At 35.6% G+C, this 12,705-nt stretch overlaps 1 protein-coding gene across 1 annotated transcript in view; it reads left to right on the top strand.

The window, feature by feature from the left end:
• ak5 (adenylate kinase 5) overlaps positions 1-12,705 on the top strand; it is a 157,997-nt gene that overhangs the window by 82,181 nt on the left and 63,111 nt on the right. Inside the window, exon 8 of the mRNA XM_086153396.1 lies at positions 11,936-12,009. Coding sequence (XP_086009522.1) covers positions 11,936-12,009 — 74 coding nt within the window. The remainder of the gene's footprint in view (positions 1-11,935; positions 12,010-12,705) is intronic.

Below are 12,705 nucleotides of genomic sequence, written 5' to 3'. Positions count from 1 at the left end.
TTTTGAATCGACCTGCACAAAAAACCTTGGTCCACTAACCCTTGCACCACTGTGTGCCCTATACATATACATATACATATACATATACATATACATATACATATACATATACATACACATACACATATACAAATACACATACATATACATATACATGTCCATGTAAACATACACATACATGTACATATACACAAACATACACATACACATACATGTCCATGTAAACTTACACATACACATACATGTATATATACACATCCATGTGCACTTACATATATTCATACACATACATGTCCGTGTAAACATACACATACACATACATGTATATATACACATCCATGTGCTTATACATATACACATACACATACATGTCCGTGTAAACATACACATACATGTGCTTATACATAAACATATACACATACACATACATGTACATATACATATGTGCATGTACAGATACACATATATATGTGCAGGTACTTATTAATATACATATACACATACATGTCCATGTAACCATACACATACAAATTCATGTATATATACATGTCCATGTGCATATACATATACACATACACAAACATGTCCATGTAAACATACACATACATGTACATATACATGTGCATATACATATACATATTCATATATATATACATATACATATACATATACCGTACATATACACGTACACGTACACATACACATACATATAGACATACACATACACATATGTATTCGAATACGTTAGGAAATCAATAATGATTAAGGTCATCTTTAACTCCTCCCCTTATTTTTCCACAAATAAAAGATTTTCAAAAGACCAGTGTTTGATATTTGGCGGCTGGAGAAAGGATCATTTGGATTTACAAAGACTTCAATGGGAAAAATCGCAAACATTTCAGTTTGCGAAGACAAAGAATTAATTTAATTCATAAGCCGAGGTTCTATTGTATGTCTAAGTCCATGTATATTGAATCTCCATGTTTTCCTGCTGGGCATGGGTTCCTCTAGATACCTCCAACAATCCAAAAACATGCAGGTGGTTCATTGAAGACCCGAAATCGCCAAGTGTGAATAGTCACCAGTCTTTACATCTTCTCTGATCCTGCTTGTTAAATATCAGCTATTACTTGAAGTAACACAGAAGTAAATGCCGTTTTGACCAACACTCGTTTCCAAATCCAAGTCCCTCATTATTCGCACGTAGTTTGTGCGAAAAACCCCTCAATGAGCTTATCTGTCACACCTCGTCCTTGCGGCGCCTGGTGTCTGGAGGCTGCTACTCCCCCTCGTACAGGAGAAATACGATTTTTTTTCCTCCAGCTGGATCAGAATCTCGGTCTCCGACTGAGCTGAGCGCGCCCTATATGTGTTTGTGACTAATCCCCCTGTTGTGGCTCTGACACTCATCATTTCTGACTGTTAAACAATTCACACATTTGGGCGACGGGGGTAGCAGCGGTGTGTCTGTCATTTTTTTTTTTTTTTTTTGGTTGCTGGAAGAATAATGTAGGGATTTCAATCTTTACTGATCTAGTCATCGGTAAGTGTGATAAAATGTATTAGTTAAAAGTGTTATCGTTCCCTGCAATTGCATTATTTGTATAGATAGAAAGGATGAAAAATACATATTGCTCACAGCAGCATTGAAAGACATCACTACCAGGTGGTTAAACCGGATCCCCTTATATATAATATATGGATCCAAAAAGTATGGAATATTTACCAGATGGAGCAAATGACATAGTCATTAAGACTTCAGAAGCTTATCTTTAAAAAACGATGGGCACCTGTCATGTCTTTACGAATATATTACTGTTGGACTCAAAGAGTTTTGAGCATCATATCCTTTTAGGTTACCAATGTGGAGTGTATTTATATTTTATTTTTTATCATTTTTTCACCCTCCCCCCCTTTCTTTTTTTTCCTCCGCCCTGATATTTCTGTTACTATTTCATGTCATGACATGATCATCTCATGTCATTTTGTGGTATACAGTATGTACCTGTCATATCGATGGAGAGAATAAAAAAACACTCAATAAGATAAATTAAAAAATGGAGTTAAAAAACAAATAAATAACTGTTATCGTTTACAAACGCCTCGATTCCTCACTGTGTGGCCACTTACTAGGATGTGATCACTGTTTTTTATAAAGGTTATCATAATAAACAATAGCCTTAGCAATACCATTAATAGCAATGCAATTCCTTGCATTAATAGCAATGCAATTCCAGAAACAGTAACAATGACCAAAAGACAGGAGGCAGAGCTGGAGTCCGTACAGGATTGTCTCAGAAAATTTGAATATTTTGATAAAATTCTTTATCTTCTGTAGTGCAATTAAAAAAAACAAAAATGTCATACATTCTGGAAATTCTCGTGGAAAGATGAATATTTCATAAAACCACTGAATGTGATTGAACAGGAGCTTTAAAATGACCTGTTACCGGAAATACTGTCACTTTCTGTCAACCAATTTGAGCTTTTTCATGGAGCAAATTATGCAAGAATTAAGTCAAAGAGTATGAAAAGGGCCTGACGTAAATGACAGTCTGACATCCATCTATGGCTTCCAGGTTTAAAGTGGCTATCAATGATATATTTATATAACTTATTTAAATGGACTGAAATGGGAAGAAATTGGGCGGTGTTTGTTTTCTGATTTGAAAAGATCAGCAATTCACTGGTCGATGAACAGAACTGGTGAACAGAAACATTTTATATATATACATTACAAAGACAAAAATGTCATACATTCTGGATTCATTACAAATCAACTGAAATATTTTAAGCCTCTTATCATTTTAATATTGACGATTATGGCTTACATCTTAAGAAAATCCCAAAATCCTATCTCAAAATATTAGAATATCATGAAAAAGTATTTTTTGTTTTTTTTTAATTGCATTACAGAAGATAAAAAACTTTTTCCACAATATTCTCATTTTCTAAATAAATACTGCTAAAAAAAATAAATAAAGGGAACATTTAAACAACACAATGTAACTCCAAGTCAATCACACTTTGGTGAAATCAAACTGTCAACTTAGGAAGCAACACTGATTCATTTTGACTTGTTTTAAGGACATTTCATTACATTAACGTTAAATCAGCCTGTAGTGTGTTTTTCCACTTTTCTACCAAATGCAGACCTTCCATTGGTTCATACATTTGATTTCCATAGATAATTTTTGTGTGATTTTCTAATTTTCTGAGACAGTCCTGTATGTGTGTGAATTTCAAGATTTCAAGTTTGGACCAAAGAAAAGATCTATGGCCATAATGAGAGAGGATATGAAGATTCCTGTAGGGAAAAGCCCAAATGAGAAGACGAAGTTATAACAGGTTTAATATAGCTAGATAAATCATCTGTAATTTTCTATGATAACTACAGTGCACAAATTGACTTAGAAATCCAGGAAAATTGATAAAAAATAATAAAATAATTCAAAAAAAATTTGAAAATCAACAAGATGTCACCTGTTTGGAACTAAAACCAACAAACTCTGCTCTGTGAATTAGAGACATCTGCACCCATAAGGGACTTTCACACATCAAGAGCGCATCGCTCATTTATCGCGACTGTTTTAGTTTTTGGACGACCTATTTCTTTGCACGTTCTCGTGATGTCTCCAACTCGTCAAAACTGATTTGATTCGCCGTGGCGACCGCCGAAGGGAAAAGCCGGTGGTAATTCCTTGCCATCAAATACATCCATTTACAAACTCGTACCTTTATCAAGTATAAAATACATAAAATGAGAGCGTAAATGGACATGTGGATGAGGGCGTGAACGGTTGAATGTCTCTAAAATACGCGATTTTGACATGTGAATGACAGGATGAATGGTTGGATGTATTTATATGACACATGAATGAGAGTGAATGGTTGTATGTCTCTATATGTGCACCCATAATTGATAGAAATTATTGATAAGCAATTAATAAAAATAATATGACATTGTTTTATGTTGATATACATTTTCATAACTTTATGAAGCATAGAATACATAAAATGTGAATGCGAGAGTGAATAGAATAGAATAGAATAGAATAGAATAGACTAGAATAGAATAGAATAGAATTCCACAGGAAAAGGTAAATCTTTGTCCAAAGAGCCGTCCGACTCCTCAATTCTCAGCAACGTAATGCTGCTAATGATATATTTATTATATAAATGCAGATAAATGCATATAAATTACTTACAATTTGCTAGAATCAGAATCAGAAAAACTTTATTTGTACCAGACGGGCAAGTGGCGGGCACATGGGGTAGCAGCATCAAATTGTGAACATGAATGATAAAATTCAAAAAGAAAAAAATATCTTAAAACCATAAATAAAAAATATATACATACATAGTATGTATATGCAATATATATATATATGAATATATATATACATGTATATACATGTATGTAGGTATATACATACTTATATACACACATGTGTATGTATATACATACATGTATGTATATATATATAGTATATACATATTTTGTATGTATATTTTTTATTTAGGTTTTTTAAGATATTTTATATATAAGCGGTATAGATAATGAATGAATGAATGAATGAATGAATGCCTTAAGGTAAGGTAATTCTGAATTGATCCCCATAAGGAATATTCTTTTGTCAAAGCAAAGTGTCGTCTCGTCAGCAACAATAACAATAACTATATCAATAAATATTAATTTAAGTATAAATTTAAGAGACATATAAATAGAAGATACAAGTGATAACAACAACAGAAAGGATAAAAATAGAAAACAAAATGACAACAAGGACAAAAAAACAAAAAAAAATAGATAACAGAATGACATGAATAAAAATAAATTACAGAATTACAACAACAACAACAAGGATAAAAAAAATGGATAACAGTATGACAACAAGCATGGATAAAATAAATAACGAAATGACAACAAGGACAAAAAAAACATAATGATGACAACAAGGATAAAAAACTAAAAAAAAATAGAGAATGAGACGGGGGAAAATAGACAAAAAAATTACAACAAGAAGCATAAAAATAGATAATAGAATGACAACAACAGGGATAAAAAAGATCACAGAATGTCAAGAACAAGGATAAACAAATTAAAAAAAAATAACAGAATGACAAAGATAAAAATAGATATAATAGTCTTGTCCTTCCAAAAATCAATTCTGAAAACTTTTTAGCTCTCATTCATTTCTATACTGTTGGGAGCATTAAGCTTAGGAATCACTTGTAATCCTTTTCATCCAGCCCCACAAACACACACACACACACACACACACTCACACACACACAGGATGAGCAGTTTAGATCACGAATGAGTGAATTAATGAAATATTAACTTACACAAGGCACAGTCAGAAATGACACATCACTAAATAGTGAATAAGCTGTCATTGTACTTCTGGAGTCATGAGTCACAAGCAGAGTAAATGCATTTCAGATACTTTCAGTCACTGATAGTATGCAAATGAATAAAGCACCTTGTAATATAAGAATTAATAAAGCCCCTGGAAATGAACTGTTTGTCATGACTACATTTCAATTGCCATCTAAATCGGAGTAAATCGTGCTTGTGGGCTTTATAAATAATTTACCCCGGCAGTATGTTTATAATTCACCACAGCGGAGCAGCACAACACCAGGCTGCCAGGCGAATTCGGGAATGGGGTTACGTAACCCCCCCATCCCACTTCCCTTTTTTTCCCCCCCTTTCTTTCTTTTTTTTGATTTACTTGGAAAGTAATAGAAGGTAAAGCCCTGTCTGTACTTGGATCATTTCGCAGTGAAGGAAGGTCCGGGAGGGGATTTGCCTTGACATGTTCGCCCGGGAGAAATCTTTTATTGGGGAAGGTATCACCGGGAGCGGACATATGGCAGCTCATAACATACCAGGAGGTGTAGACATGTTTTTTGGGGACCGTGTGCTGCAGATCAGAGGAGTGTAAACTCATCCCGGAGGTAGAAAAAGACTCCACAAATAACAATTTGTGTAATTCTAGATGATAGTAGCCATTGACTAATATTAGTAATGTTTTTTGTGGCGCAAAAGGCACAGTGGACGCCACACCGACGTCCTGTCGGAGCTCTTTCAGCCGTAGGCTGATACCACCGAGGAGCTCCACTGAACGCCACAGGAGGTCTTTCCTACCTGAGGCTATCAGGGTGTTTAATTCCTCTCCCTTCAGCTGCAGGGAATCTTAAAATCTTAAACCTTAAAAAAAAAAAAAAAAAAAAAAAAAAAAAAAAAAATCACCCACTTACTGTAAATTGTAAATAATGGATCTGTTTATATGTCCATAACTGTGCAATATTTCATTTCATAACAGCTACATGTACAATATTTTTTCATATTCTTGTGCAGTCCTTATCTTTCACTTGGCACTTAAGACCTTAAGACACTTTATAGTTTAGTTGTATTTCTTATGCTCCCCTTTTTTAACTATTTATACAATTTTCTACTATTATTTATTATTGTTATGTTTTTCTTGTAACTCTGGCACAACAATTTCCTTCAATAAATGAATAAAGTTGTTCTTATTCTTATCCTTAGTCCTAGTTTTAGTCTTAGTCTTAGTCTTAGTCTTAGTCTTAGTCTTAGTCTTAGTCTTAGTCTTATTCATTGTCACTACCATTCTAATTCTTATTCTTATTCTTATTCTTATTCTTATTCTTATTCTTATTCTTATTCTTATAAGGCCCAATATCAATGAACGGGTCTATTTTCATACATAATGCGAAACATGTCATAAAGCGCATAATAAAACATACGATATACAAATCCAAACAAAACAGCCCGTTAAGTCGAACTTTATTCATCTCGCTTTGTTCCTTTGGAAACTCTGTCTGGTCTTCTTTACTTGGCGCAGCTGCTTCCTCCACTTCCACACCATCGATTCATTATGTTGAATTCTTTCGCGGCTGCTTTATTCCCATCATCTACTGCGTGTCTGATAGCCTTGAATTTGAATTCCGCTTCGTAAGTAATATTATGTTAAAGCACAGTACATACCGATATTACAAAAAGTGGCGGAGGTAAGCGTACTTAATATTGTTCTCTGATTGGTTTATGGTTGCCAGCAGTAGTGGACACCTGAGGTTAGTGTGAGGTTGGGACAACGTTGTATTCCAGCACTACATAGTTAGTTTTATAACGTTGCAACACATGTTCAACCATGTATGGACTAGACGAAGTCAGATGGGAATGGTCCGACAATCAAATAAACAGAGCATCTTCGTTGCTCACCAAAGTCTAACCAAAACATTTTGATGGATAGATAGATAGATAGATAGATAGATAGATAGATAGATAGATAGATAGATAGATAGATAGATAGATAGATAGATGGATAGATAGATAGATAGATAGATAGATAGATAGATAGATAGATAGATAGATAGATAGATAGATAGATAGATAGATAGATAGATAGATAGATAGATAGATAGATAGATATACACATATTTTTTTTAATATTTATGGTTACACATGCAAAAAATTTTTTAAATACATAAAAATACATATGTATTTATCATTACAGATAGATAGATATTTATGTTTATTTATATATACATCATTTTCTTAAATATATAAAATTAAACATTCTTTATTTATTCCTGTAAATTATAGATAGATAGATAGATAGATAGATAGATAGATAGATAGATAGATAGATAGATAGATAGATAGATAGATAGATAGATAGATAGATAGATAGATAGATAGATAGATAGATAGATAGATAGATAGATAGATAGATAGATAGATAGATAGATAGATAGAGGAAATGCAAACCAGGGATATCTTTTTATATATGTTTATATATATGTGGATATTTTATTGTAAAAATATAATATAATATAATATAATATAATATAATATAATATAATGTAATATAATATAATATAATATAAAGAATCCATATCGGATAGACAACAACTTCTGCATTCTATAACTGACACAGTCGATATTTTCCTTGAGTTCAGTAAGCACAACAAATCGAGAAAATTTAAGAATTTTAAGTGTGGATTATAGTGCTAAAATTACGGTATTTGAAAATGAAAGTCCAACAAAAAAAAATCACTTAAAAATATGCAAAAAATTGAAAAAAAATAGAGAAACTGATTTGAGGATCTGCTCAGCGATGCCGTGGCATGAACGCTGCAGGAGGGCTCCTGAAATGATGTTAGCTTTATGAGCATTTAATTACCTCCAATCCCTACAAGGGGAGGGGGAGTCTTCACATCAGGGTTTTAGATCCCCCGTAAAAAAAACCCACGGTGATCTTATTTCCAGCGATGAGCCGACAGCTTCGTGGGAAAAGTAAAGCGGCATATAATTCGAATAGTGTTAGCCTCCTGATTCACGCGGCAAAGGCTAAGGGCACAATAATATGTGCGAAGGTCACATCTCCAGGATACCTCCATGTCAAAATTGCCTTGTGATTGCTTCAGACACCTGAGCAGCAGCCACACACACACACACACACACACACACGCAGGTTGATGTGTGCTTACATCACAGACTGAACACACAAGTCCCACGCTGATTCAACACCATTACATGCACTTCAATAATGCAACACTGGAAATCAAATGAAATGAAAAGAATTTTTTTAAAAATATGACTCACTCACAACAGTCTGTTTGGTGTAATCCAAGGAAAGAGCTCACTTTCTGGATGAGAGAGTGAGCCTTGGGTGGATTTTCTCAGGGAAAAAAATAGAAAAGCTGAAATTAATTTCAAGGGGGAAAAAAAAAAAACACGTGTGTCATTTTTCAGGCGGCACGGCGGTGCAGCGGTTAGCGCTTCCGCCTCGCAGCAACAAGGTCCCCGGTTGGATAATGACAAGAGGCCGTCTTTCTGGGCAGCTTTTGTGTGGGTTTCTTCCAGATTCTCCGGCTTCCCTCTGCAGCCCAAAACATGCAGCAGGTCAAACTCTAAATTGCCAAGATGCACAAGTGAGCCAGTGAACAGTTGTATGTCCTGATGAGCGGCGTGAACGTGCCTCTCGGCCAATGGCGGCTGGGATACACATCGGTCCCCCTTAGTGCAGCATGAAGTGATTGATGGACTTCCTAAAACATGCAGTAGGTTCTTTGCAGACCCCAAAATGGATTTGTGAAAGAACAGAGTGAACAGTTGCTGCAAATGCAGAAACAAGGAAAGGCTGAATGTCCAATGCCTTTAAACAAGGGAACAACCTATATATATTTTTTGTGTTCATATTATTGTTGTCGTTAGCAATATTATTATTAGCATTATAACTATTAGCATTAGCATCATTCTTCATTTACAGTTATGCAACAAAAACCTCACTCCTCAGCAGACATAAGGAAGCTCTGAAAGTCCGATGCCTTTTTTTGAACAAGGGAACAAGCTATATTGATATCATTGTTCATATATTCAATGTTGTGAGCATTAGCATTATTAGCTTAACAACTATTAGTATTAGCATCATTCCTCATTTACATTTATGCAACAGAATCATCAGCACTCAGCCGTAAAAGGGAAGCGCTGAAAGTCCAATGCCTTTAGAAAAGGGAACAAGCTATACATATATAATTGTTCATATTATTGTGGTTATCAACATTACCATTATTACTACTAGCATTAGCGTCATTATTCATTTATGGTCAAGCAACAGAAATCTCAGCCTTCAGCAGAAACAAGGAAGCGCTGAAAGTCCAGTGCCTTGAGTCAATGGAACAACCTATATATATTCTTTGTGTTCATACTATTGTTGTTATTAACATTACCATTATAACTATTAGCAATAGCATCATTATTCATTTATAGTCATTCAACAGAAATATCTGCCCTCAGCAGACACAGGGAAGCACTGGAAGCCCAGTGCCTTTAGACAAGGGGACAAGCTATATATATTATTGTTCATATCATTGTTGTTGTTAGAATTAGCATTATTCGCATTATTACTATTAGCATCAGCATAATTCTTCATCACCTCATCCCTCAGCAAAAACAGGGCAGCACTGTAATTCCAGTGCCTTGAGACAATGGAAGAACCTATATACATTCTTTGTGTTCATATTATTGTTGTTGTTAGCATTAACAATATTACTATTAGCATTAGCGTCATTATTCATTTATAGTCAAGCAACAGAAATCTTAGCCCTCAGCAGAAATAAGGAAGCACAGGAAGTCCAGTTCCTTAAGACAATGGAACGGGACATATATATTATTGTTAATATTATTGTTGTTGTTAGGATTACCATCATTCGCATTATTACGATTAGCATCACCATCATTGTTCATCCCTCAGCAGAAACAAGGAAGCTCTGAAACCCCAATGCCTCTTATATTATATCATTATTGATGTTGTTGTTGTTGTTGTTGCTCTTAGCATTAGCATTAAGTATCAATTGAAGGGCATTAACTCGGTGTCCTGATGTCATTCTGATCGCGCGCCAGAGTACATTTCTCCCCTCGAGGCAAGAAAACTGCTGCCGCATACCTCTGGCCCTCCAGCAACTATTGTCACGGCGCGGTATGCAGCTCCGGCCACCAGACACTCTCGGGTTCAAAGGAACAGCGCTGCACGCTGTCACACTTTAGTCCCTGAGTTTTACAGACTGAATTTCCCTCTTAAACTGCAGCAGACAGTACACCACACCTCAGAGGGGCTTCCTACTCATGTACTAATTTTCCCCTTGTACATCAAGAGCGTCCCGACACGGCATTAACACGTGCAAGAACTTCGTAGCTGCCGTTTCCCAGGAATCCGCCCCGATGTTTTTCACGCTCGCAGACTAAAACCCGCCCCTCAAATCGAGAAAGGCTCCGACGCCGAGCGCAAAACAGCCGAGGGGAGGTGTTATTCACGACCCATTTCCACTGAAATGAAGATTCCGGTCTGGCACGTTCCCCCGCCACGGCCTTTCTGACTACGGAGAGTGAAGGACTCACGTGTCGGAGGAGCCCCAATTAGCTGGGAGCCAGGAACATTTGATTTGTCACTCAGATGCTGCATCTGTTCGAAAGGCCAGAACACGCCTTCGCACAGCATGGAGGCTCTGCATACGTCAACCATATACCAATACCTATACATACATACATACAAATGTTATGTAAAACTAACAGGAACGTATAATTAAATATCTACACTGATAGATAGATAGATAGATAGATAGATAGATAGATAGATAGATAGATAGATAGATAGATAGATAGATAGATAGATAGATAGATAGATAGATAGATAGATAGATAGATAGATAGATAGATAGATAGATAGATAGATCCAGGACTATCTCAGAAAATTAGAATAGTGTGATAAAGTTCTTTATCTTCTGTAATGCAATTACAAAAACAAAAATGTCATACATTCTGGATTCATTACAAATCAACTGAAATATTGCAAGGCCTTTATTATTTTAATATTGCTGATTATGGTTTACATCTTAAGAAAACTCAAAAATCATATCTCAAAATATTAGAATATCATGAAAAAGTATTTTTTATAATATACTATAATACAATATACTATAATATAATATAATATAATATAATATAATATAATATAATATAATATAATATAATATAATATAATGAATCCATATCAGATGGACACCAACTTCTGCCGATTAGCATTCTATCACTGACGTGGTCGACGTTTTCCTGTAAACTTTGTGTAAAAAAAATAAAACTGTCAAAATCTTTATGCTGATGGAATTGATTATATTATTTCCATCAATCATTTAAAATAGATAAATAAATTTCATGACCACATAACGATACTTAATGCAACACAACTTGTGCTAAATGAGAAAGTAATATGAGTATTTTTTTAATGTGGCAACAGTTTGTGGCAAGGGTGACCAAATATTAGCACAACGTAAAGACATTTCACGTCGCAACAACTTAACAACCAACGTGGTGTTTGACGGCGGTTGTGCGTTTGTCTGTCCACAGGCCCCAGTGAGCTGGATCTCAGTGTCCTGGGTGAAACCAGCAGTCTGGTGGATGTTGCCTGCAAGTACGAGGAGGTAAGAGTTTGACTTTTGTATTGATGATTTTGCTACTTCTGCCCCCCGAGTCAACCTGCCCAAAGCGAGTAGCCCCATAGAACGGAGTCACAAGGGAAGGTGTTGAAGTCGTCCCATTGGAAACCTCCTGTTGGGCCATCAGATCATGGTGATGGCAGATACCAGATCAGACATCTGGACTCCCTCGCGTGGCCTTTTACTGTTTCCATTACCCTTAGACCTGCGAGGAGCTCATAATCGAAGTATTCCAATATTTGGTCAGTCCTCTTGAATTAAAAGTAAGGCCTTGTTCGGTCTCTTAGCGACTTTTCCCAACCACATGTACCTCTTTCTTCAAAAGAAAATCTAGCTCAACCGGCAGTAGATCTTCTGCTTGGGGCCAAAGTTGTACTGCCAAAATACTGATCATCTCAATCCAGACCAGAACAAACGTTCAACGTGAATTGTTTTGGTCTCCATCTTGAACTCCCCGGTAGTTCCAACCTCAGCATCTTCACTGTTCACTTCAGTTTGACTTTATTTCCAAAACATCTAAACATATGACGTCCATCCGATGGAGTCGTTCCTGATCTTATTTGTCCTCCTTACTCCCAAAGAGAACCTCAGTGTCTCCGTCACTGCTCTCCCTAAACCATACAACATCGCTGGTAATCGGTACAGTAATGTACTATATAATGCCCGTGTCCTGGTTAGCGC

Source organism: Fistularia commersonii, chromosome 10, assembly GCF_037954325.1.
Source record: "Fistularia commersonii isolate RoL2024-O1a breed Wild chromosome 10, RoL_Fcom_v1.0, whole genome shotgun sequence".
NCBI classification, from domain to species: domain Eukaryota; kingdom Metazoa; phylum Chordata; class Actinopteri; order Syngnathiformes; family Fistulariidae; genus Fistularia; species Fistularia commersonii.
Note: the sequence above shows the minus strand (reverse complement) of the source record. Positions and strands in the feature narration are given on the sequence as shown.